Genomic DNA, 26942 nt, shown 5'->3' with positions numbered 1-26942 from the left:
TTATCATCATGACTTATCGGCCAGCCCTAGTCCCAACCCAAAAATGTTTCAAAAGTCTATGTGGACATGCACCTGGGGGTGGAGGTACAGGAATGATGCATTCATGTGCAGGCTGGGAAAATGACTCCCATAATGGGAAACTAATGCTTAAGCTCTTGTGCAACAGAACCAGAGGACTCTTGTTCTTAGTGTTAATGGAACTAGCTGTCGGTTGAGTCGCAGCAGTAGGTGAGGAGGTATCCCATTACCACTGACTCACTCACTTGAGTTCTGTGTCAGGTGATTGCAGCCAGTTGTGCATTGGGATCTACTGTAAAGCCTGGTTGCTGATGAGCACTACATTTCAAATAATAGCAGCCCTGATTGCAGTGTAACGCTGGCACAGGATGAGACAAATCTCTCCTGGAAGAATGGAAAGTTGAATGCCTGACAAAACAAGGTAAAGTCATGAGAAATGGTCCACGGGTGAGTCATGCTCCTTTTCTTTCTTTCTGTGGAAAGTGAACAGGGAGTTTCCTTCAAGCAGGCTTTGTTTACCATGAAGTCATCACAGCAAAGGGGGCCATAGTGGCAGTGCAGAATTTCTGAAATGCCTCCACGCAGCGCTGCGAGGGGCAAACATGTGTGCGAATATAACAAGTAGGTGTTCTCTAGTGGATGCTCGAGCACTGTAAGTGGATTACACTTTCTCACAATCGCATACTTTCTCTCTGACTCTGTCATGCGCGCTCACAGACACATTGTTCGCTCCCTCATGACTGTGGCACAGGGCAGCGTGAATGTGTAAGCTGATATTGGTGTGAGCGCTACCGACCCTGAATCAGACAAAGCATTTTGAGGAGTGCTGAAATCAAGACAGGCCCTCCAGAGTGTAGCACTTATTCAGCCTCTATCTGTCGCTGCCTTTCTCCCTCACCATCCGTCAGATACACATTCTTTTTGTCTCTTCAGTTTTCTACCCGCCTTGCCTATAATGCAGTGTCCTTAAGCAGCAGAAAACATGGCACTAGAGATTTGACTGTGTGCTTTCTCACATTAGAAGTCTTTCCACTGCCGTCCCTCACCACATTTTATAAATAGGGGAAAAAAAGAATAAGGTTACCAGAAAAAGACATATTGTTGGCATTACAAAGTGAAATATGGTCGGGTGATATGATGATAGGATCATCAAAACTGAATAAAAATGTCAATTGTGTATATTTTCTATATGATTTATATCCTGACGTCCAAAAACCAGCGTTATGGACTCCTTTTTTTAATTTGACCTGAGAACAGTGAGAAGTAATTTTTGTCACGTGGATTTTTAGTATACCATTGAATAATGACTGAATACATAAGCTTCAGCAACAAAAATATTGTTTATTTTTGTTCAAGTCCAACAGACCAGTGCAATTGTTGCCATTAAGTGTAGCAATAGCATATTTAGAAATATAGTACATTTCAGAAATTCAGGTAGCCTATAGGTAGGTAGACCTTCTGTAAACTATAATACTTTGGTTTTTTAAGTAAAACACAATTCACGCTAGCTACCACACTAGCCGCTAGCTGCTATATGTTTTTCATTGAGGTGATACTTGAGGCTGGATGTGCTGCGGTGATATGTGAATTCCTTGTTGCATAGCAACACAACCATGCTCTTATCGACGCTTCCATCCTTTAGTTTTTTGTAACAGAATTTCCCTTCCACGGGGCCAACCAAAGCGTCTCATCAGCTTCTTTGTTCATGTTCACTGTGGTTTGTTGTTGTCTGAACTCATGAACGCTAGTTGGTGCTACAGTATAATCGGTCCGCCTGAAACTCATCCAGTGAGAAACGTTCCGCGGTGCAAAAATAAGTGCGATTAAAATGCGTCAATTTTTTTAACGCATTAATTAAGATGAATTAATTACACAAAAATTAACGCGTTAAAAAAATTGGCGCATTTTAATCTCACTTATTTTTTTTGTTAAAGTCCCGACCCTAGTTTTGATCCTTACGCATGGAAGCAAGCCACGTTGCTATTATGGAGTATGGAGAGTAAAAAAATAGGCTTTACCATGTGCAATTTAATATAAACTTTTTATTCATTAAATTATCGAAAAGATGTTAAACTGTGATGTATATTATAATCCAGATAAGAATGTGTTTATATCAGGATAAAAGATCTCGGCAAAATTGGTTAACCTTAATACAAAGAATCCTTTTCTCTGTGCTGTTGGTTTTATTTTGACTTATTATTAGTCCAGTGCAGCGCTGCTATTTCAGGCTGGTTTTCGGTGCATCAGACACCCTCCTGCTGGGTGGGTGTCCAGCTCGACCAGACCGCTGCCCATGTGTCTGTCATCCTAATCGTTGAGATGCAGAGATCTCTGCCTGCCCCACCATGAGCTTATCCTCTCTTAATCAGATCAACAGGACCATTGTTATAAGTTAACAGTTAGCAGCTCCTGTCCTGGGCCCCGTTGTAAGCTAACTCAATGAGAGGGAGATGAAACTTCATTGGCAAGGCTGCTGAGGTCGTGGGAAACCGGAATGTTATAGATTTTAATTTTCTCATTTTGTTTTTTGAGCCTTAAAGTATAGAAAACAAAAGAAATTATGAGTGAAATATGTTCCACCCTTTGTTTATGACTACCTGACTGATGGGTCTGAAAGTGATTTATGTTTTTATCAAAGAATCAAAATGTGATATTTGGGGGATCTGATCCAAATGAGTTTGCATGGTTATTGGTTATTGCATGGTTACATAGTTTTGTTTTATGATCCAGTGATTTCCCTTGGCTAACACTCCTTCTGTGTCCGTCTTGTCTTCCTCAGAGGTCCTACACTTTGATAGTGGAAGCCTTGGACGTCAACAATGAAACCAGTGGTGAGTATTTGTCCTTGTCTGGCATCTCCATCTTGCCTTCTTCTCTTTTTCTGTCCCCCCGCCTCCATCCCTCCCTCACTGCAGCGTCTGGGAGGAGTCGTGTTGAAGGTCAGAAAAGGAAGTTTATTCTTCCTGAACCCCCTGCCCTCTTCCACATGGTCCGCTGGGTGTGCGTGCGTGTCTGTGTTAAGACAGTGTGTTGACAGGTGCCTGTAAGGCGGGAGAGCAGGACGGGGAAGCGAGGGGGGAAGAAGAAGAAGAAGAAGAAGCGGGGACGAGGCAGATGAGGGGGAGTGCAGACGGAGAGAGGGAAGTGTGGCGAGGTAGAGGAGGGGAGGAGTACAGAGGGGGCCACGCTGCCCCCCTATGAAAATGTTTTCATTCGGCCGATGACTGATGGCAGGTGCTGCCAGCCAGGGTCGGGGTCACACTGTCTCACTGTCACTGAGGCGTGAAACACAGAGTTCATCCGGCCGTCCAGCCCGGCGCTGCGACTAGCCTGCAGTCACAAAGCGGGGGGCCGAGGCCTCCGAGCTATGCCGTCCCGCAGGTTAAAGTTACCTCTTCCACAGGTGGGCTGCACACTGAGCTCACTTTTTAGCATACTGCTCCAACACCGTGGGTGTTCTTACATGAGCGTGGGAAGCAGTGTTAACAGGCTGAATCTAAGTCCTGGTTGCCTGGTTTGGTTTTTAGCCATTAACTATGCTGGGATTCCTGCTGGTTGGCGGCCAGATTGGCGACAGCGTGGTGATTCCAGCTGAGGGAGGGCCCTGTCCTCTGCTTGTTTATGCAGGTCCGTTCGAGGTCAACAAGGTTTCGGTCTTTTCTGCTGTATTTGCCGCTCCCCAGAGAGCTATTAGGGCATTGGTGTGAAAAGCCCCCTGAATGTACACAGTCAATGCTGGTTAAGCCCCTCTGAGCTCCACCAGGCTGGTGCACAGCTCTGACGGATTCATGTGTTGTCACTAAACCAACTGATGTTTAAATGCCAAACTATTCCTTATCACAATTAAAATCTGGATTTTAGTTTCATTATGTACATTTTGTAGCACATTTTTGAATTCCCACTTTAGAGCACTTTTCCACGACTGTTTGAGAAAAGTAGTCCCTTTTTTTGCGGCTACAAATGGTCTTTTCTCGATTTAAAGTGAATTTGATGCTGGAGCATGACCTCTCCAAGTGTTATAAAGCTGGTCTGATTTATGTTGAGCTCCGGGCCAGGCAGCAGGTAGTAAGGATGTGCTACTCCAGGTCAGCAGTCGGTAGAGAAATGCCACACAGTTGAGCTCTGGATTCCAGACCACTGCGAAATGTTACCGGGCACTGTGATTTCGACCACCCCTGCCCCCCTCTCTATACACACCACCGCACAGTAAATAAATGACAGCAGGCCGCCCCCCCACTGCATTGCATTGCATCATACTACACAGAGGAGCGATTCACCCAGCGGTCAGCCACCTCTGCTCATGTGAGTGCAGTAAATAACAGCTTTGACATATTTTTCATTCTCTCCCAGGTGGAAAATTTAGATATCAAGTAGCGAGTGCTACGTGTGCGAGTGAATGAGCGCTGTTAATGCTCAGGGCTTGTATGCATGTGTACAGTGTGGTGTCTGGAGACTGGGCTGAGCATGTTTGCTCAGTTTGAGTGTGTTTGCTCTGTGTGTGAAGCTCATTAAGGCCCTCGGCTCCCAGGTCAGTCCTTGCCCATTTGACAGAGCCGTGACCTCTTTATGTTTGACATGAAAATTAGTCTGCTTCTAGGTCTACGTCTGTGTGTTTTTAAGTCTCCTTTGGTGTTGTGCAATCACAACATCGACTGAGCCTTTGCTCCTTCTCTGTAGCGTAGATAAACTTGTATGTGTGTTAAAAAGGGTTGACTCTTCTTGACTTTTTAGTACAAGAATGTATGCGAGGAGAGAAAAGTGCTGATGACACACTGGCAGGCTTCCCAGCAGTGACTGTGGCAACGGTGTCCTCACGTTGTAATTTATGGCGGCTGCGGTTCTGTCCTCGCCTGAGCAGATGCAGAGGGCAGCATTTGAGACCAGTAATATCCTCAAGCTGTAAACCTGAGAATCAGAAACCAACTAGGGAGAGTTGGAGAGGGAGCGTGAGAAAAAAACACAGTTAAGAGTGCTCATTACAGGCAGCCTTTTCCTTTTTTCCACATTTCCTCCTTGTACTTTTCTTCCTCTCTTGCACACATAGTTGCTTTAATTACATATAATCTGCTATCTGAGAGATCATCTGCAATTTGTGTTTTGGATTCTTGGGTTCCCACTGTATGATCATGGAGAACATTGCATCTTGTAGGATGCTGCATTCCACTGATCTCTCCCTGGCTTAAACATTTGATGAACACTAACATAGCTATGGAAAACAAATTGTGTCATCAATGTTGACTGTGCCAAATTTGATTTTTCTCTTAGGTGCAGATGGGAAGTTGATAGAGAAAGCCTCTCATTCCGGCATGATCAACCCCAGCCCGCAATGGCAGAAGCTGACCCACAACGGCCCTGTAGCCCAGTTTGAGTACCAGATCCGGGTCAGCTGTGACGAGCACTACTACGGCTTCGGCTGCAACAAGTTCTGTCGGCCCAGGGATGAGTTCTTTGGGCATTACACATGCGACTACAATGGAAACAAGACGTGTCTGGAAGGCTGGTCCGGACCTGACTGCACCACAGGTAAGCCCCATATTGGTGACATCACTTCAAAATGGAAACACCGATCAAGACAGCAGCTCGAGACGGTCGGATTAGTATTTATGACTATGAATGAGTCTCCTAAAACTCTCAGCCAGACTGTAATCTGTGAATCATGCTGATACACTGTCTGCTGCGCTGAATGAAAGGCTTTGTTTCTGAACTTTCACAGCATTTTTCTTTTTCCTTTTCCAATCAAATAAAGCTTTTCATTGCCTATATGACCAGGAATAAACTTGGTTCCCCGGGAAATCGGCACTGGGCAGTACTCAGATTCGTATTAAATATTTTACTGTGTTATGAGGCAGGGAAAGCTTGGTTTTTCTGTTGACAGCAGTCTTTGTTCTCACAAGCTGAAATGTCATAGAGGGTAGCAATTATGTCATTTATGTGCTATAATTAAAACGTGCTAAAAAATGGAGCTAAGTTTGAATCTAGTTACCAGGCGGTGATTGTTTTTCTTTCTCCTCTAGCTATATGTCGACAAGGCTGCAGCACTGAACATGGATCGTGTAAGGAGCCAGGTGGATGCAAGTAAGTGATTTATTAGCCTGTTCTCAGTGATTTTACCCCATTTTTACAGTGTAAAATGTCAAATATGGTTTGTTCAAGTGTCTTTACTTATTATGGAGGCTTGTGCCAGAAGCCTGTGGTGTGGATCATTCAGATATGTAGGGATTGTGTCCAAGCACCACTTCTGTCATGGCATGGATCTTTCCCTGTACGTGCTCAGTTTTCTGGCCAAGAGACTATCAGTACCAGGGCTTTAACAGAGATGCAGTCTGAGCTGCTTGTAAATCTCTCGTGGAGCTTTGGACTGGAGCTGCCAGTCTGAGAAAAAAGGGAGAGGCTCAACTGCCAAGACTCCATGTTGGAAAACGTAGCCTATGTATTTCCCTCTAATGAGGCAAGCGTTATCAGTCAAATCGTGTGTAACATTCGGATGAGCCTTAAAGTGTATTGTTTGTGTAGCTAATGGCTTCCTAATGCTGTTTATGCACACAGCCAGAGGAAAAGCCAGGCGCAGATGGATATCAGAGCTGGGGCATTGTGTGCCGTAACCGTTGTATCTCCTCCTCATCCTGGAGGAGGCCCTGCACTGCACCGACGCTTCCCACAGCTCAGGCATTGGTTGCTTTGTTAGGTGTCTGATTTGGCCTAAATCAAGCACAGAAGTGATCATGTTTGCTCATTTTCTTCCACAGCGTTGTTGTTTTTCCCAAGCTTTTGACATCATCAGGTTTCTTGTAAGTGCTTGTGTGGCCACTGGCAGAACAAGAGGTTGGAATTGCTTTATTCTCTGCACAGGTGTGGCTATATTTAAAGCTCTGGGTTTAACTCTGTTTATAAGCACTCTGCCAACAAACTCTCCAAGCAAGCTCTACTACTGTTGTAGGCAGTGAGTAGTTTCCCATCGTTGGGCTGCTGCAGAGTGTTAAACAACAGCAGTACATAGCAACATTGGCTGCAGGCTAGGGCAGCCTCCTCACTAACTTTTATTCAGCGGTGCCACAGCTAATGACGCTCTGTGGGATTTTTTGGAGTTTTTATTGATACCTGCCGCTTTGATTGGTACTAACAGAGTAATAACAGTGCACCTGTGGACCAGCATTGCCTCTGTAGAAACCTGATTTGAAAAGCATTAACTGCACAGCCATAACATACAGATTCTGAAAAGAGGTCTGTTTTCATGGAGAGGGTTAAAATCTTTATGTGCATCAGCAGTGCCGCACAATGTAATGTCACATTCCCCAGTAATTTGTCTGTGTAATAACTGTAAGTGATTTGGGATCCTGCTGGGGAATCCTGCTCCGCTTCTCATGGAGAGGATTAGCACACTTTTAAGAATAGCCTCTTTAATCACAGACCGAGGTTTACTTTACCACCGCGTTTATTTTTACAGTCCGTCCGTTTCTTGGGGCTAATCAGCGCGCCGCTCCCCCCCAGAGGGACACTGTTTCCTGTCGCTAGGCTCCACCGCAGAAACTGTATCGCCTCCTCGCCACCTTTTTAAAGAGCAGACTTATCAGTTGGGCTGGATTGCTGTCTTAATTATGGAGCCCAGGAAGAAAAGTGCAGCGTTATCAGTGTAATTATGGACCTGGACATTTCAGTGGTCAGCAGGCTGCATTCCCCTCCTCTGCCTTGGGGCACGAGCTTGAGTCCTGACTCATGGGAACCGTGATGAGCAGCAGTGTAACAGCCGAACACTCCTCTCTGCAAGGGTGTCTCTACTGCCAAGCCACAGGCAGAGTGTTGTTAAAGGGAGCGTCTGGCCGCATGCTAATGTTAGCTGTGCTACAGGTCCCATTGGAACTGTAATTTAGTGTTTTGTTTTTTTCTGTTTGGTAAAATGCTAAATGCTCCTCTGTTTCCCTGTCCCCAAGTATTGTTTAAAAGCTGTTGCATAAACACCCAGCTACTTAAGATTCATTTGTGGTCTTTTAAGACACAGCCCAGTTGTGTGGGCAAGAATACTGGCTCTTTTGTTTGTTTCATTTGTGCAGCCCCATGCTGCATATGCTAATGTGTAGTTCATTAAATTCAGATTATTGTGGATTATTAAGGAATTTGGAATAAACAGAAGATTAAGATATTAGCATGTTCAGATACCACAGGGATAATCTGACCTCGCTGCGATCGGTGTGAATTTTCCTGAATGTTCTGCATGTGTCACTGTGGCATGTACGTGTGTGTATTTGGGCTGATTTTTATTTTGTGTCCCATTTCTGAGGCTGACAGCATGGCTCTCTGTGTGTCTTGCAGGTGTCTGTATGGCTGGCAGGGCCAGTACTGTGACAAGTGCATCCCCCACCCTGGCTGTGTACATGGCACCTGTGTAGAGCCCTGGCAGTGCCTGTGCGACACCAACTGGGGCGGCCACCTTTGCGATAAAGGTTAATTTCCGTCTCTAATTTCAGTTGCAGCCGCTGTACGCACGGCTCCGTGTTGTGTCAAAACAAACTAAAGCGGTGTGAAACGCTCCTTTTTCCAGATCTGAACTACTGTCACACTCACCAGCCCTGCCTCAATGGAGGGACATGTAGCAACACAGGACCTGACAAGTACGAGTGTAAATGCGCAGAGGGCTACTCTGGTGCCAACTGTGAGAGAGGTGAGCATGTGATCTTCTGCAAGATAACTCTTAACTGCTTTTGATATTACTTGCTAGCAGGCTTTAAAGGCAACTCCACAGTCATCATGTAGTGAAATAGAGCTGCAACGATTAGTCACCTAATTGATCGAAAAATACTCACCAGCTATTTTTATATTCAGTTAATCTGGGGGTTTTTTAAATGCAAAAGTAGCAGAAAATGCAGTTTTCTGCCTATGGAATATGGCGATATTGTGTTTTTCCTCTGTGTTCAATCATATAAAACTGAATATCTTTTATTTTGGACTGACAAAAACTTGACATTTAGCCAGTACCTTGGACTTTGGTCTATAAAATGACCAATGTCCATCCCAATTTCTCAAACAATTAAAAATAATCATCCAATTCATTGACAATGAAAATCATCATCAGTTGTTGCCCTAAATTTAAAAGAGTATCTTCTGTTGCCCTGTTAGGAGGTTTCTAACGTCTTGATGACATCACCATCTCAAATTGAGCTGGTGTCTTTTCTTAAATGTTACAAATATGAACTAGGATTGTGGTGTTTGAAAGATGTGTCATTAAACCAAGTGTGAAGCATCTAATACAAGATGATAACAAGTTGTATTGTGGGAAATGTTGACTCATAAGAGGGACTAAAATGCCTGGCTGCCCCTTTAGTTGCCAATGCAAATGCTTTTTTTTCCCCCGAGATCACCAGAATGTCCCTTTTTTTTATTTGTTTTTTTTTTACTGGTAGGATGATCTACATTGGGAGCCTAAAATCCAAATACAAGATTTAATCTCATGGGGTGTGTGACTCATGCTTGCAGTTATAATAAGTAGGTTCTGGGTTTTCTGAGCTAACAGACAAAAGGTCAGAGGTGCCTTGAGTTTGTAATCAGAGGAGGTGGTAACTCGGCAATAATCTTGTTTCCACTCCAGCGTGAGTGGCCCCCAAGTCAGGTAATCCACTGGTTTGATCTTCAGGGGCCGGTCATCCCTCCGCTCCTCAGGCACTTAAGACAGATGGGTGTGGTGCTAAGGTTCAGCTGCTGCAAACACTTACCATGGAGATGATGGTTTTTTCCTCATTAAATCTGAGCCTCGCGGGGTGCTGACAGCTTAACTGCAGAGATGTCAGGAAACCGTGCCCTTCGTAACAGGAGGTCCCTCAGACCAGGGGGATACGTCAAGCTATTGTAGCACAGAGGCCCCAGGGTGCAGCGCCGCATCCTCTCCTCTCCCCACGGCATACCAAGGGCCGTCCACCAATCATCTCCAACCGCCTAGTTATACCCGGAGTGAATCATTCATTTTTGATTCATTTGGGACCCACTCGTCCATAAAGGAGAAACTCCAGGACAGATCCCGACCCCCCCCCTTTCTCCCGCCGCGCTCCCGCCACTCTCTCATCTTGTGCCGCCTCTCAGAAGAAGAATGGCGGGGAGTCAGAGGGAAGTCACGGTGCGTTGGTCAGGTCAACTTAGCATGAAAGATGATTTCCTGGTGGTGTGGTCTGCCGGGCGGGTAATGAGAGTGAGATGGGGAGGTGGGTTGGGGGGAGCTTTGAGCGGGTTTTTGGGGCAGGGGAGGAGAAGAGGAGTAGGTGATGGGTGAGGGAAGTCGACCCCTGAGTGTGCTCTGCTGACAGAGGTCCCGAGCTGAGGAGTGCGGTTTTCAAAGAATGAGAGTCAGAAGCCGAAAGCTTTTCTGCATCTGATTTGTTTTTCTTGAGAATAATAAGGCAAATGTAGACCACATGATGACAGTGAAATATTCTCATGGCAGCTGAAATGGTAGAAAAACATCAGTCAGAATATCAGATTATTGGCCAGAAATGGTAAAATCACAAAATAAGTGTCGTAAATTGACAACAGGAGTATCCAAGAGTGGATTTTTCCTTTCTTAATGTGACTCACAAGGGTGTGTGTGTGACCTGTTTCTCTCTCTAGCGGAACATGCCTGTCTGTCCAATCCATGCTCTAATGGAGGGAGCTGTTCAGAAACCAGTCAAGGCTACGAGTGTCAGTGCGCGCCAGGCTGGAGCGGCCCCTCCTGCACTATCAGTGAGTTTGCACTCAACCTGCACAGACTAAATGTCAGAACCCTCATAGAGAAGATGACGTTAAATAACCAGAATTGACTTCTTCCCGCTCAGATGTCGACGACTGCTCTCCAAACCCCTGCAATCACGGAGGAACCTGCCAGGATCTGGTAAACGGTTTCAAGTGTCACTGTCCTTCACAGTGGACGGGGAAAACATGTCTAATAGGTGAGCCACACAGCCTCTTTTTTTCCACCACGTCACACCTGTCAGCTGCACATGCAAATACCACTAACCACTTTCTCTCCCTCTCTAGATGCCAACGAATGCGAAAGCAAGCCTTGTGTCAACGCCAACACATGCCGCAACCTGATTGGTGGATACTTCTGCGAGTGCGTCCCTGGTTGGACGGGGCAGAACTGCGACATCAGTGAGTTGAAGGCTGTCAGTCGCAGCTGTGGCACAGCTCCTGATTCCTATTTATTTATTTCAGTTGGTTCAGTAGAGGCTCAATTAAAGCCATTATATGGAGTTGTAAAGCAAACAGTTGGACAACTGCAGCTTTTTCCTGCAGTGTAAATTAATCTGCTGTATCATTATTTGCCCTGTGAGTGAGTGAGTGAGTGAGTGAGTGAGTGTGTGTGTGTGTGGCCAAGGCTGTGGTGACAATCCCAGGACTAGTTTCGCTTGGCAGCAGACAGGATTGCTCAATACTCTGTGTTGCACTGATTGTGCAGCCATGTTATCCAACTCTCTCTACAGTGTTTTCAAAGGCCCCTAGCATGGGAAACATAAAGCACAGACTTGTTTTCAAAGACAGACTATTCAGTCAAGCTGTTCAGAATTAATCCTCATATTTGTTTTCCCGCGCAGATATAAACGACTGCAAGGACCAGTGCCAGAATGGGGGAACTTGCAAGGTACGTGTTGCCCTTAAATCTGAAATCGTCCATCTAGCTTTATCTGGCATCGCTCGCTTTGTTTGCCAGCTTGTTTGTTTGTTTTATTGTGTCTTTTTTGTCGTGGCTCGAGACATTTACAGTGGTTGTATAAATAGCTGCTGTAAACTGTTCTCTCCAAACCGACAGTGGAATTGTTGTGGAATTCCTCTGTGAAATCAAATCCGAGGGGAGTGGGTTCAGAGGGGCTTCTAAGGGAGGGACACACAAGTTCCTTGACCACACTATATTGAATTACCATAAACATTATTGTGTTGAGCCCGTGCCAGGAAAATGTGTTGAAATAATTGCGGAGCTGTGATAATGTCCCTCCAAAGTTGGCGCAGCCCCGCCCCCCCCTCTCTCTTTCTCTCTCAGCCTCGCTCTTCGTTCTGTTCCCTGGTTTGACAGTTATTGTTTGGACCCCACCCTGTCAAAGCAGTTAATCAAATTTGTGGCTGCATGAGGTTAACCCTGGCTTCTCTCTCTCTCTCTTGCTCTCTCAGGACTTGGTAAATGGCTATCGTTGCATGTGCCCCCCTGGCTTCGCCGGCGAGCATTGTGAGAGGGACATCGACGAGTGTGCGAGCTCGCCGTGCCTCAACGGCGGCCGCTGTCAGGACGAAGTGAACGGCTTCCAGTGTTTGTGCCTGGCTGGCTTTTCTGGAAATCTCTGCCAGGTGAGACACAGCTCCCACCACTGTCATGATCACAATTAAGCACACATGCATCCCTGCTATCATTTAGCATGTCAGGCCCTTGCCCCCCTCCCACACCGGCTCTCTTTCTGCCAGCATTGCTGTATCTTCGGGTTCGCTGTAAAGTTTTCCTGCCCCACCCTCTTAAATGGCTGTTGTTCCACAGTCCTCCTTTTTAAAAGGGAGTGCTTTGTTGAAGCTGCTCCTGGCTACAGCGGGATACATTCCTCAGCGCTGAAGCCCAGACTCAGAGGACGGCTCCTATGTCTCTGCCTTGTTTTTCCCCTTCCTCCAAGTGCTGTGCGTGTGTTGTTTCCTGGCACAGCCTGTAGGGAGGATGCTGTGGGTTTTGCTCTGTTCAGTGTAGCAGAAACCATGTCGGCTATCAGGTTCACCACTCTCTATTCAATACCTTTCTGCCCTAGCTGGATATCGATTACTGCTCCCCCAACTCGTGTCAGAACGGAGCGGCCTGCTTCAACCTGGCCACAGACTACTACTGCGCTTGCCCAGAGGACTACGAGGGCAAAAACTGTTCTCACCTCAAAGACCACTGTCGCACCACCACGTGTAAAGGTACGTCTCCTGCCTGCAATAACCACAAGCTTTTTGTCTTTTCCAGAACATTTCTGTAAAGTGATCTGCGTAGCGTGCTGCAGTAAAATGCTGAATAAGGCCAAGTCTTCACCATTTGCCTGAACACTTTGCCCACATTTTTCCCATGAGGGCAGTACCTATGTTTTAGTTTCATGCACTGAAGTTTCTTGGCCAAGGTGAGCAGGGTTTCTTTTTTTTTTTTTTGAGTGTAGCTCCCTTGATGAATGCCCCCCTCCATCTCCTCAGCAAAGCTTTTCCAATGATTCTCCCCTCCTCTGAGTTCCCTGAAAATCTGGCAAAAGGCTGATAGCACTGTGTGTGTTCTTGGTAATGACTTGGTGGGCTACCTCTTCTTTTTCCCCCTCAACGACTGCGCACATTTTTTCTGTGTGTGTGTAATTAAGTGAGTGGACCAACCACGGAGTCAGATACCAGACGGTGAGATTCTCTGTGCTCTTGGCAAGAATTAAGTGATTACAGGGGAGAAAATTCACCCCACTCCCCTAACCTGATCAGACAGGGGGAAAGGAAGGGATTTCAGTGCAGAGTGAAAAAGATCACTTTGAATTGCTTATGAAAGCATAACAGCTTATCGCCGTTCCTCCCATCATTCTTTTTTTTTTTTTTTTTTTCACATTCTCACACTGTTACTGTTTTTCTCAGAGGGTGGAGATTTTTGCCTCTTTGTCCCTTTTTTGCTCTCTCAGTCAGCCTTCAGTGTAGACTAGCAGACGGTTCATTTGAAGACCAGTGATAAACTAAATGTCCATCCATCCATCACTTTGAAAACACAAGCTGCATTTTTATGATTTGGGAAGTGTTCAGACAAGCATTGTTGGTTGTTTCACTGTCTTTACTATCTCTCTCCTGCACAGTGATTGACAGCTGCACAGTCGCCGTGGCATCCAACAGCACGCCGGGAGGCGAGCGCTACATTTCGTCAAATGTGTGTGGACCTCACGGCCGCTGCCGGAGCCAGGCCGGTGGCCAGTTCAGCTGCGAGTGCCAGGAGGGCTTCAGAGGCACCTACTGCCATGAGAGTAAGACCAGATTCCACACACACACACACACAATCAGATTGGCCTCTGCAAAAATCCCTCTCAATCTCACGTTTTTCTTTTCTCCAAAAACATTCAGACATCAATGACTGCGAGAGTAACCCATGCCGCAACGGAGGGACCTGCATCGACAAAGTCAGCGTGTACCAGTGCATCTGCGGCGACGGCTGGGAGGGCGACCACTGTGAGATAAGTGAGTAGGACTTCTTGTCCCGTTACCTCAAAACAAACCCACACCTCCTTCATGGGACTGTTCAATCCTTGTCTCAACATAAACAGTGTGTTGTGTTTGATGTGCCGCCCATAACTCATCCGTCCAATGTCTCCACCAGACATCGACGACTGCAGCACCAACCCCTGTCATAATGGAGGGACATGTCGAGACCTGGTGACTGATTTCTTTTGCGAGTGCAAGAATGGCTGGAAGGGAAAGACGTGCCACTCCCGTAAGAGCCTTTCTTTTTTGTTTTTTTTTCACACCCGTGTAGTCTGTCTGTGCAGGCTCATGGTATGTGCTTATGGCTGTATATAATTATTCAATCTGCTATACCGTGCACGTGTATTTATTCATTCGTGAGTGCCCGGCTTAAGCAACACTAAGATTTTAAATGCTCCCTGCAGGCGAAAGTCAGTGCGATGAAGCCACATGTAACAATGGCGGCACCTGCCACGATGAGGGCGACACGTTCCAGTGCAAGTGTTCCCCAGGGTGGGAGGGTACGACCTGTAACATAGGTGAGTCACACAGTCACGGCGGTTTGGTTCAATGTTTTTACACACACATGCAGACGATTGCTTTGTGGGAGAGCTCTGTCTCTCCGATATGAATCAGATCTGTCAGATCCACGAGGTCCACAAACAGTTTTTATCCCTTCACTCTGTCAACGCTCCCTCTCCTCCCATCTCCCCGCTCGCCCATTTCTCCCTCTCCCGTGAGTGCTGACAGATATCCGCTTAAAATCCCTTATTGCACTGACAATACACTTCAAAGTCGTGGAATGCAGATTCCCCCAGAGAAAACGGAAAGCCGGCAGCAAAAAAGCCAAACACGAAAAAGCAGTCTCCTGTGACTGTTTTTTAAGGTTGATGAGCACTGATTTTTACTGATAATCCTCTTTACATTTCTCTTCTTCTTCTCTCTCTCAGCCAAAAACTCAAGTTGTCTTCCAAACCCGTGTGAGAATGGAGGTACCTGCGTGGTGACCGGGGAGTCGTTTACCTGCGTGTGCAAGGAAGGCTGGGAGGGTCCCACGTGCACCCAGAGTAAGTGCTCATTATATTATGGATGGGACAGTTACTGCTATTAAATGATGATAAACCTCCTGCTACCTAGAGCAGAGGTGAAGTCCTGCATCTGATTAAATCTCCCATCTCCTCTTGATCTGTACCTTTTTTTTTTTTTCATTTTAATGCCTTTCCTCTCCCTGGCTGCTGCCGGCCATGAGAGGAGAAAGAGGAGGAGGAGGAGGAGGAGGAGGAGGAGGAGGAGGAGGGAGAAAGGGGCTCAGGAAAGTGGAGACAGATGTTTCTCCCCCCTCCTTCTCGTCCAACACACACCCGTCTCTCCCCTCTCGTCGTTGCATTCCTGTCCAAACAGTGACATGTCGGCTTGTTCTACAGCCCTCCTCCATTTCCCTGGGATCCCTGCCCTTGTATGCATGTACTCCAAAACATAAATTCCCCGACTTTTTGTGAGGGAGGGAGAAACAGCCGTGGTGGGAATCAGGGTGTGGAGGTGTTGTCGGTGGTGGCGTTGGGAAGCTGGAGCTCATTTGCGAGTGTGAGAGTCGACACGATTGTTTGCTCTGCATTGTTAATAAGGCAGAGTAATCAGACGGTGTGGAGTCCAGGCCCGACCGGCCTAACACGCCTTTGCACACGCAAGCTCAGACGTGCTCTCTGCTGTCATGTGCACTAAACACTCAAACATGAGACAGGGAGAAAAAAAACAACACACTCACTACTTTCTGTCTCTCTGTCCCTCCCTTTCTCTATTTTTTTTTTTCTCTCTCAGATACCAACGACTGCAGTCCCCACCCATGGTAAGTGGAAGCCAAACATTTCCTGTAGATTTAGACACATGTAAACAGGGTGCTCCTCCTGTATCGTAGTTTCTCACCTGCAGGCTTTCTCTGTCTCAGTGCTGAGAACCAGGCGTACACCCTTCCCTGTCATTCCTGCGACGCAATCAGCATGTTCTCTTTTGTCAACTCTTATTTAACCACATACCACCGGAGCTCACTCCCAAAACTTGTCAAATGAAAAGAACACATCTGATTGCCCTCATAGACTTTAAGAAAATTATTAGAGTTGACTGGTGAGAAAGTTCCAGCCTGTAATGGTTTGATATAAAAGATAGTGGATGGATGTCAGTCTGTGGAATAAGCCTCGGGGTACCCTGATACACACTGACATCTCTTCCCACTTTTTTCTGCAGCTACAACAGCGGAACCTGCGTCGACGGGGATAACTGGTACCGCTGCGAGTGCGCCCCAGGCTTTGCTGGTCCAGACTGTCGGATCAGTGAGTATTAACCCTGCCTCCCACTCCTCCCTAACGTTAAGTTAGAGCAGGCCCGGACCGCGGGACCATCACAGTCGCTCCAAATGGAAGGTCTAGCCGGCCAATTATCTGTGCAGTGGGCTGCAGGCCAGGCCGAGCCATTTCGGTGTCACTCCACCGGGCCCTGCTGCTGTCCCCGGGGGAAACCGGCTTAGCAGGCCAACAGCTAATCAGCCATGCTCTCTGACACTGATTACACAGATTGTTTTCCCTCTTAAAGGCTTTCAGATGGCCACATTCTTTCCCATTGCAAACCCTTTGTTCTGCTAAGTCCAGCCTTCAGCTCCTGCATACCTGCTAATGATGCTGCCTTTAATAAAGCTGCATGGGGCAAAAAACGGCCAGGACTGATTTAAAGCATGTTTGCTTGTTTTTTATTAACTGGTGCATATGTGTACGTACTGTTCAAATGACACATGACCTCTACTGAATTTAGCCCAGGAATTAGATTTGTTTGGAGCCGACTGCTTAACCCAATATTTGTGTGCTGTCTGGCTGTGCTCTTTATCCCAAAAAGGAGCCGTTTCTTACCTCTCGCTCTTCTGCTCTGTGACAGATATTAATGAGTGCCAGTCCTCGCCATGTGCCTTTGGCTCCACCTGTGTGGATGAAATCAATGCATATCGCTGCCTGTGTCCACCAGACAGGACTGGACCCCACTGTCTAGAAGGTACAAGTCTTTACAAGATAATAAAGGACAAATCCATAAAACAAACACACATTCTCTGATCTAATAATGTGATTGTATTTAACAGTGACAAGAAAACCTTGCTCTGTTAATGGACACATCACCCCTGATGGAGCCAAATGGGATGAAGACTGCAACACCTGCCAGTGTTCGAATGGGAAAGTTGTGTGCACAAAGGTAGGTGTAAGTTTAGTCATATAGCACATGTCAGCAACCGGACAATTCAAAGTGCTTCACATAAAACACCAGCTAAGGAAGAAAATGGCTAGATAAGTGCTGTTGGTCCCTTACTCTGGAAGTTTGCATCTTGTCTTAGTTGAGAACTCAAGCAGCATTGTTCTGAATCAGCAGCTGTCTAGAAACCACTTCCAGGTCTCCCTAAAACAATCAAAGTTCTTTAGTTCTTGAAATATATTTTAAGATGATAGTAGGCTGACTTTGTAATAATGTAAATTCATATCTGAGTCCATGACTACACCAAAATATCTGGCTTGGTTAATCAAATGGCGCATAAACAAAAAAACAACTACCTCAGTTTTGTCTTTGGGTGTGGCAGAAATTTCTTTCAATTAAACAACCGTTGAATTGTTCAGTTCAGTTCAATTTTTGTGTCGTCTGCATATTGATGGTAACTTATTTTGTTGTTTTCTATAATCTGTACCACAGGAAGCATGTAGATGTTAAACAGAGGAGGCCTTAGAATGGAGCCTTGAGGAGCTCCATGTGAAGTGTTTGTCCACTCAGATGTGCTATTTCCACAAAGTAGTCACTGTTCTTTAAGTAGGATGCAAACCAGTAACAAACTAACTGCCTATGCACTAATTTAATGTAAAAGTGAAATATTTAATATGGGTTGTGAAGCATGATTTTTACTCGTGGCAGGAGAGAATAACTGCGCAATAAATAATTACAGACTAAAAGGTTGCGTGGGTGGTTGCGTCTCAGACTCCACGATCATCAGACATCTCAGGTCGGGCCACAACACCACACTGTCACAGGGTGGAGTTGGCTTGGGAGTGTCAAATTCTATACAGAGATGATGCAGTTTGTTTTGAAAAGAAAACACAATGGCGCTGTTGGAAATAGGTGTCAGATACCAGCTTAGGGTGAATCTGGGTGATATACAGTTAGAGGCAGAAGTAGTGCTCTCATTATCCTGCTCATCTAACTGCCACATGAACAATGGTGCCTCACTGATACCGATCCCTTCAGGAAGAAAATGATCTAGGGCTGTAAGGTACAGGCTGCTGTGTTAAACATAGTCTGATACGTGAACACAATTATCTGAGTTTTACTGTACTTTTTCCTGACTTGGTTTAGGGCTCTATCAAATAGTTCAGAGGTTGGAAGCTTGATTCAAAACTTTGATTTAGAATTCAAATGTCAACATTTGAATGCTGCACACCTTTGTTTTGCATGTCTACTCATTCTGTTTTAAACTGGTATTTTCCCACAGTTGCAGACTTTGCAGAAAGTCAAAATGTATTAAAAAAAAAGATTGATAAAAACTTGTTGTGGATTTTGGAAATGGTTACATCTAACAAAATATTCCGCTTTAATCCATGTTTGCTGGCATTTAGCCTTTCAAAAACATTTTCTCTGCGGTTAAAAAACTGTTTGCTATTCCACCTGCCACACACAAAGGAAGGCGTAGACGATTATTTATATAATAACATTAATTAAAGAAAGTTTATTTAAATAAAAACTAAGATAATCCAATGAATAACTTTATAATATTTAGGGGTGATTTTTTTCTGGGTGACGACATAAAATACGTTGACGGACCATCAATACTTTATTCAAAAAACTTGTAAAAAACTCAAATGAAAATACAGAAGAAAAAATAAACATTTGGTAGAGCCGTAGAGAAGCTCCTGTGTTTCATGCATATTACAGAAGCATATCCCTTGACGTGCAATGGAGAGATATACATCTTTACAGAGCCACTTCTGTTATCTGTGACTGGGAAAAACTAGCGCCATTGATGACGTTTTTCTAATCTGTTTACAGTCCGGTTCTTGGCTGTATATTAAATCTCTGGTTTTCAAAGAAAACCAAGATACCTCCCCATCCAAAATGCCAGCATGGTTAAACAAAGTATCGGCAGCCCAAGTCCTGTTTATATTTATTTGAAAGTCTGTGACATTATCTAAAATCCTTTCCCCCGTCATGTCTTTCTCTCCAGATGTTGTGCGGCCCTACATCGTGCACCCTGGCTGCCAAAGGTCGCGGCGGGTGTCCTTCAAGCCAGAGCTGCCTCCCCATCAGGGAGGGCCACTGCTTTGTGAAGCCCTGCGTCGGCCGCGGAGAGTGCTGGCGCTCCAACCCTCCCCCGCGTCCCACCAAATGCCACCCCAGCTCCAGTTACCAGGACAACAGCTGCGCCAACATCACCTTCACCTTCAACAAGGAGATCATGCCTACAGTGAGTTACCTAGGCACCAGGGAGGGAAGAGATTGAATTAAAGGGTTTCAGGGTCATTTTTCATGCCTCTCCCCCCACCACCACCACTCTTAAATGAATGGGAGCAGCAAAGTGTGAAAGATCAGGTTTTCAAAAGTGCTCAAGCATCCCTTCTGGGCAAAAGGATTTCTAATCTAAGCCTTCTGAACAATTCATGTATTTAAATGTGTCCCAGAAAACATGGGAATATTTCCTTTTTTTCTCTCCATTTTTTTTTTGTTGTTGACTGCATCCAAGTTTTGGTGTTCCTGAGAATCAGGCATTCACGACTTCATGCCAATCCCCTCTTAACCCGACCGCACTGTGAGATTAATTTCAGGATCATATGGATTTGAGCTAAACAGGACCACTGGCGACTCTGTCACCACATAGGAACATCACTCGCCAGTTGCCTAACAAGCATGACAGCAGATAGTGACAAGCATATGAGCCTGTGGTCTTTAATCTAAATGAGGTGGATCCCAACCAGATAGCATGTTGAACCTACTGCCAAAATGCAGACCTCGCTCTTCCTTTTTCTCCTTGATTGCCGTCTATTTTTCCATGTGAATTAACATTCGCTTTCCTTTCCTTCCCGTGCCCAGAGCCTGACTGTGGAGGATGTGTGTAAGCAGCTGAGGCGCTTGTATGTAGTGAAGAATTTCTCCTTGGAGCATTCTGTGTCCATAACCTGTGACCCCTCATTCTCAGCCAGCAACCAAATCCACGTCTGCATCGTAAGTATCTCCTCCCACTCCCAGTCCACCATATGTTAGTCTGCCACTATTAATGCATGCTCAAAAAATCCACTTTGATTTATAGCCTGCAGCACGCATTCTTAGCAGCAGTAAGACATGCTCTAATGGGGTATGTGTTGAATTTAGGCTTGGTGGTTTTGTGTCATTAGTTGACGGAGAGTAAACAATTAATAGCAGACAAGCTAGAACTTCAAACCTCTCTTTCTTCTTGGCTCTTCTAGTCTATGGAGGACCGTTTGGACCGGAGCCCCATTAAAGAGATCACAGACAGGATCATTGACCTGGTTAGCAAACGCAACGTGAACAACACCATCATCAACACCATCGCAGAAGTGCGTGTGCCAAGCCCCAGCAAAACTGGTAAGAACCGTCTCCAAACTCTGCCTGTGAAGTTTTCCCAGACACAGTGGGTGGGAGGATTCTGCTTTTTTTCTTTGAGAAGATCAAACGAGATAGAGCCAGGCCCTGAATATGACAGCAATGCCAAGCACCAAAGAAAAACGTGCATGTGTGAAAAATAATTCCCTATCACTCCTGCATAACTCGGGCCGCCCAGGTCTGCCATCTCATGACAGTTGTAATGGGGCTTAAAAAGAATCTAGCCAGGATGGAAAGAGCAGAGCTGCTTGGCTACGTGGCTTTAGATTGGCTCGTACTGCGACTGGCTGGACTCTTAGTAAGACTCCCGCATGTGTCCGCCATTCATCAACACGGTGACAGCAGACTGCCGCCACGGCCAAATAGAAGCAGCCTCCTCCCCTGTCCAGGGCTCAGAGGTCAGGTTGCACTGGCAAAAAGCATGCTAATAATTTAGCAAGCTTGGCGTACCAATATAATAGAACCTATTGTGCATTGTTTAACTGAGACTTTCTTTTATATGCGTTGAACCTCTTTGACCTGTGTTTCTCTTCTTCTCTTGCATCAGACTACCTAGTGCCCCTCCTCAGTTCCATCTTCATCATCATCTGGGTCCTCGTGCTGGTCTCCATCTTGCTGTGGTGCATGCGCCGCCGGCGGAAACAGAGCAACCACAACGGGACGTCGGCCACCGGCTCCGAGGACAACACGACCAACAACGTGCGGGAGCAGCTCAACCAGATCAAGAACCCTATAGAGAAGCACGTGGGCCTCACCGTGGCCATCAAAGACTATGAAAACAAGAACTCCATCATTGCCAAAATAAGGACAAATCATCCCGAGGGGGATGAGGACGACAAGGAGAGGCACTTACAGAAGGGCCGCTTTGCCAAACAGCCAGCATACACACTGGTGGAGAGGGACGAGAAGACGCCCATCTCCAACGCCAACTCCACATCCAAACACCCTAATTGGACTAATAAACAGGACAACAGAGACTTGGAGACAGCAAACAGCATAAACAGGATGGACTACATTGTATAGCAGACAGCTGCGTTGCTGTGCAACCAAGACTTATGCCTTCACACCCCGGTGGTGGGTGAAACGGGGGAGCTTTGGCATGTGTAGTTAGCAAACTGTCATGTCAGTCGTGACCCCACAGTATTTTCAGATATTCCCCGTGTTAATTTAAGTTTTGACAAGCTGGCTTACACTGGCAGTGACAGTTGCTTTGGTTGGCTGGAAACACAAGGCACTGGTATACATTTCACTGTAGAACTAGTCGCAAAAGTGTCCTCCTCTGCATTTCATTTCCCTTTTTTTTTAAATTTAGTGGACACATGGAAGGGGCTCCTGGTGTAATTGTTGTACAATGACTAAAACTACCCGACGTGTTCAACGCTAGAGCTAATTATTTTTAGTATGTGTTTGAATTCTTTCTAGTTCTGTTTGGAGAAAGTGCCTTTTCAGCTTTAGACTTCAGCAACTGTCAAATGAGAAAAAAAAAGATCAACTTTATTATTTATTTTTATTTTTCGGGAGGGGGAGGGGAGGGTTCAATGTCAGCAGTTGCTGCCAATATGAAGAATTTATGTCGATTTAGAACATGTAGATATGTACATTTTTTTATTAATCATTGTGTATATTTGATTTATTAACTTAATAATCAAGAGCCTTAAGATATCATTCCTTTTTATTTATATGTTCTGTCTAGTTTGAAGGTTTTGATAGCTGTGGAAGCCTACCATTTCTTTCAATGACTTAATTTTTTCAACGCATTCTATAAAAGCCAAATTTCAAAGAATTTCAAAGAAGACAAAGGATGGGCACTTTTGGCCTGAAACACTTTTTTCATTGTTTTTTTTTTCCACACATTTGACATTTCATTACTTGTTGCCAGGACCTTGATTGAAGGCAAGTGAGGTTAGGACGACAATAGACGGCACGGCTGCTGCAAGGGACGGACATGGTGGCAGACATATTGCTTGCCACCAATGGATAAATACTTAAGGGAACAAAAATCCTTCAGCAGCTTCAGTTTAACACAATGACACATTTCAAAGGCTGTCAAAATCCACCAACTTGCAAGGCAAGTCGCATCAATACGACACGCCAGAATTCCCATCTGCTTTAGTCAGCGTAATATCACAAGCTAGACGATGAGTACTTGAACAGTAAATGGGGGCGATGGGAACACTGTAGAATCGGATCATATACACTGCCTTGCTCTGCGAGAGTCTGCTTTGTTTCTGTGCAAATTAGTTTCTTTTAAAAAATTAGGCTCTTAAAGACAAACATGTTTTATCTCATTTGTTAACCCTTTGAGATCATGGCAACATTTTTGTTCTATTTTTGACTTTGTGTTATGAACTTGAGAATTATGTGTTGATCTGGCAATATATTTTTGAAAGTCATATTTATTAAATATTTTGTATGAAAAGAGAATTAAAGTTGTCTTTGTTCTGGAGAGCGAGTGAAGAGTCTGTCTGTGATGCATCAAGCCAAACATGTCGGAGCATATGAAAGGTTTTCTCATGCAGCTGGCGTGGGAACTGCTGCTGGAGAGACATCATAGACTTGAGCAACATCTCTGTCCAAATGTGTTTACAGATAATTACGTTGTAGCAAGCTATCCTCGTATTAAGTCAATCCTGGAGACAAAAATACCCCCGCTCCTCATGATCTTCAGACAATGTTGCCCTTGTTTGCATAGTTTAAGTAGCAGGCTAAAGTAAAACCTTTGGAAGTAGCAGGCCTGAGAAGCCTATGATGTAGAGATGAACTGATTTTAAGATGCACTCGTCCGCAGAATCTGTTTAAAAGGATTAAATCCAAAGCGAGAGATTATCAACACCTCTTGAGTTTGACCCTAAACCATATGAGGACTTAAAACAGTAGGGCCAGTTTCACTAATCCACCGTGTTTCCTTCTTCTTGATAAGAACAGAATTGGCTCCTGTGAGTGACTCATCTCAGGTTACACCCGCTAATACAGACGGCGAATGGAGAAACACTGGTTTATTAGTAACATCACTGTTGGACAGACCTTCGCTGTCACATTGCCACAAGCATCAGTCAGTGTGGAACGTGGGAGGAAAACAATGTGCAGAGATCTAAATATTATTTTATGCTGACTGCTTCCAGAGAATTATCAATGTTTATGCATATTTTCACAAAAGATTCAGATGTTTTTTTCCTGGGAAAAACATTTATTTATATCATAAAATGTCTTTCCGGTGAAACAAAAATACATCAGAGTAAGAATTCAAATGCAACATTATGTCATCAAGGCTTTACATGGGGGTATGAGTGACTGTTGGCCCCTTGTTGCTCCATGCTCTACCTGGGTTACAGCCAACTGAGTGATCCAAACAGCCCTGTCTGCAGCAGCTACATTTTAATCTGTGACACTCTAGACATCCTGCAACTCCCAAATAAAACCACTAATATTTCAATACTGCTCATATACCCACACAGTTGGTTCAAATTCAATATAAAAGCTGCATAAAACCCTCAAATTTAAAGATACATTTCAGGTGCTTAGCAACTAAGCGTTGAGCAAATTGTGTATGAATGAAATCTAACTACATAAGTACATTTTTGAGAATGGGGTGATGAAATAAATCTGGAAACAGCAATCAATCACAGCAGAGCTTCAGCGGGGGAAACTGGACAGTTTTCAGACACGTAGGAGCCAGTATTTCAGACTGAAAGCCATGACGTACTGCATGGCTCCTGCCTGTCTGAAATCCCCAATCTTTAACACAAAACCAAATCTAAACTCCAATTAAAGGTTTTTGACTTTCATTTGCGAGCCTCTCTTGACCACCACTACTTATGGGTGGAGGCAAAGTCTGTTTCAAGTATTTGACAAAAAGCGTAACTCATGTATCAATTGCCACAATGTGTTCGGCATTTCGTGTGTGTGTGTGTTTGTGTGTATGTACAGCACATGTGAAAAGAATAGATATTGTAGTAAAATGTGACACGTGTACAAATGCATGTCATGTGAGGTAGCCTGACACAATATCATCTCTATCTCCGTGGCGTCAGGCATCTTTACTGTAGCTTGTCTCTCCCCCCTCAGGACCTCTTCAGTCGCCGTAATCTCGAGGTTCTGGGCACATTTTCACTCCCCTCCTCTCCGAGTGTGGATCTGGAACTAATAGAGGAGCCTGAGGATGCAGGCTTGACAGATAGGCCCCTCAGACTTGCGGCCAGCCTGTTTTGGTTTGTCTGTGCCGTGTTATTGCTTGTGAGGGGGAGCCTCTGGGCCCGTTTCCCTGGAGTAAGCAGCTCTACTTCCAGTGTGGTTTTCTTGCGCTCTGAGACTGGGAAAGCCTTGGACTCTGCTTTGGCTTCGACAAGAGGAAGGGGCGGCAGAGGAAGAAGGTCATGCTTGGATGTTTGTGTGGAGCACTCGGTGGAGTGAGTTTGCATTGTGGCTGGAGGTCCTCCAAGGCACGTCCTCTTGGCCCTCTGTGGGTGAGGGTCTTCCCCTGCATCGCTTGGCTTGCACCTCTTGCTCTTTCTTGTCTCCTGACTGATTTCATGTTGGCAGAAAACTACTGAGGCCCCATTTGGGTTGATGCTGTCTGGACGACTGTTCTCAGTCTGCTGCTTCTGGGTCAGGCCCTGCTTTTGACTAGTCCCAATCTGAGCTTCATTTAAGGCACTGGGGCAAGGCCCCCCGTAGTCTGCCTTCTGTCCAGAGCTGGACACTGTCTTCTCTGGGTTTGATTCTGACTCTCTCGCTTTAAGTTCCCCTGCTTGCTTTTTAGGACAGTCCCTCTGGTCAATCTGCTGCTCCCCGATACTGGAATCACAGAGCTCTCGCCGGACACTAGCTTGTTTGGCTCTGAAAAAGGATGAGAGGATATGAAGAGATAGTTGAGTGTCCTCTCTGACTGCTGGGGTTGGAAAGTTCTGCATTAGATCATACTTACATCTTTTGAAGCGCAGTCTTCTTTGTTTTTGTGGAGCTGTTTAAAGGCTCTTGGGTTTCTCCCACTCTGGAAAAATATTCCGATCGGCTTTGTTCACTCAGATCAGTCTAGAGAGGACAAACAGAATCGGTGTAAACAAAAAATATTATTCCTGGCATCCCCTGGAAAGGTTTGGCTCCACAGCAGACTGCTGTCATCATCTGGCATTGTTGGACCAAAAAAAACATTCCCTAGACTGCTGTAAAAATGATAAGATAATGAATAGAATTAGAAGTAAAAATAATCCAAGATGATAAACAGATAGAGTTAGTACTAACTTAGTTAGTCGCAACTAACTTAGTTATTTTCATTATTGATTGATCTGAAGATTATTTTCTCGATAAAACATTTGGTCAATAAAATATCTGAAAATAGTGAGTCTTTAAATGTCTTGTTTTTTCATTCCAAAACCCAATAGTTTAATGCAATTTGAAACAGAGAACGGCAGAAAATTTCCACATTTTCCAGCATTTTCTGGCATTTTTGCATGAAAATTTTTCTCTTGATCGTCTGATCAATTAGTGGACAAATTGTTGCAGCTCCAATAAAGTTTATGTAAATGTATCCTCTTCTGATTCTCATTAGTTCCATTATTGTGTTGTGGCCTCCCTATTGAACTGAACTATGATAGAGTACAAGAAGAATGTTTCTATTATGCCTTTAGAGACACTTAGTAACACCCCTGCTGGCACAAATAATTAGTCCCCCACTTAATACTGTCCAAAGCAACCACTTCAAAGGCTTTAAAAACAATCACCAGCTTGTCATAGTGTGACGTGTGTTTCTGCTGTCTGAGACTTGGAGTGATGCTTGCAGCCGGAGGCAGGATTACTAAACGGTAAAACCATGTTGACAAGTTAAAACAGCGATTAAAGAAGGATTCTTAATTAGATGTTGGAGCCAGAGAGGGGAAAATTCAACCAAGACGTGAATGGAAAAATGCAAAAATGGGGTAAAAGGCATCTCAGAGGACAGAGGATAAGATTAAAAAAAATTAGTTAGTGAAAGTAGCCTCGTGGTCAGTAGACTGTTGCAGCACTTTGAGTTACAGGTTCAAAGGTCAAGATACCCACAAACTAAGGGGACCCACTGAGGCAGAACGAGGAACGGTCCAAAGATTGGATCTCACCAACGTGTGCCCTCAACAGGCCACTAATGA

General features: G+C 45.0%; 2 protein-coding genes across 2 annotated transcripts in view; one reads left to right on the top strand and one right to left on the bottom strand.

Annotated features, from left to right (window-relative positions):
- jag1b (jagged canonical Notch ligand 1b) overlaps positions 1–23266 on the top strand; it is a 29095-nt gene extending 5829 nt beyond the window's left edge. The window contains exons 3-26 of the mRNA XM_059359225.1: positions 2798–2849; positions 5284–5541; positions 6033–6093; positions 8326–8456; positions 8555–8674; positions 10609–10722; positions 10815–10928; positions 11017–11130; positions 11574–11620; positions 12145–12318; positions 12762–12912; positions 13809–13973; positions 14071–14184; positions 14324–14437; positions 14613–14726; positions 15138–15254; positions 16006–16033; positions 16429–16514; positions 17110–17223; positions 17309–17418; positions 19427–19666; positions 20290–20421; positions 20664–20802; positions 21368–23266. Coding sequence (XP_059215208.1) covers positions 2798–2849; positions 5284–5541; positions 6033–6093; positions 8326–8456; positions 8555–8674; positions 10609–10722; positions 10815–10928; positions 11017–11130; positions 11574–11620; positions 12145–12318; positions 12762–12912; positions 13809–13973; positions 14071–14184; positions 14324–14437; positions 14613–14726; positions 15138–15254; positions 16006–16033; positions 16429–16514; positions 17110–17223; positions 17309–17418; positions 19427–19666; positions 20290–20421; positions 20664–20802; positions 21368–21843 — 3285 coding nt within the window. The 3' untranslated portion in view covers positions 21844–23266. The remainder of the gene's footprint in view (positions 1–2797; positions 2850–5283; positions 5542–6032; positions 6094–8325; positions 8457–8554; positions 8675–10608; positions 10723–10814; positions 10929–11016; positions 11131–11573; positions 11621–12144; positions 12319–12761; positions 12913–13808; positions 13974–14070; positions 14185–14323; positions 14438–14612; positions 14727–15137; positions 15255–16005; positions 16034–16428; positions 16515–17109; positions 17224–17308; positions 17419–19426; positions 19667–20289; positions 20422–20663; positions 20803–21367) is intronic.
- Positions 23267–23859: 593 nt separating this feature from the next.
- slx4ip (SLX4 interacting protein) overlaps positions 23860–26942 on the bottom strand; it is a 35488-nt gene continuing 32405 nt past the window's right edge. The window contains exons 7-8 of the mRNA XM_059358830.1: positions 25745–25851; positions 23860–25656 (exon numbers count right to left, since the gene is read on the bottom strand). Coding sequence (XP_059214813.1) covers positions 24882–25656; positions 25745–25851 — 882 coding nt within the window. The 3' untranslated portion in view covers positions 23860–24881. The remainder of the gene's footprint in view (positions 25657–25744; positions 25852–26942) is intronic.

The sequence above is a fragment of the Centropristis striata genome, chromosome 20 (genome assembly GCF_030273125.1).
Source record: "Centropristis striata isolate RG_2023a ecotype Rhode Island chromosome 20, C.striata_1.0, whole genome shotgun sequence".
Lineage (NCBI taxonomy): Eukaryota > Metazoa > Chordata > Actinopteri > Perciformes > Serranidae > Centropristis > Centropristis striata.
This window is presented reverse-complemented; position numbering and strand designations above follow the sequence as displayed.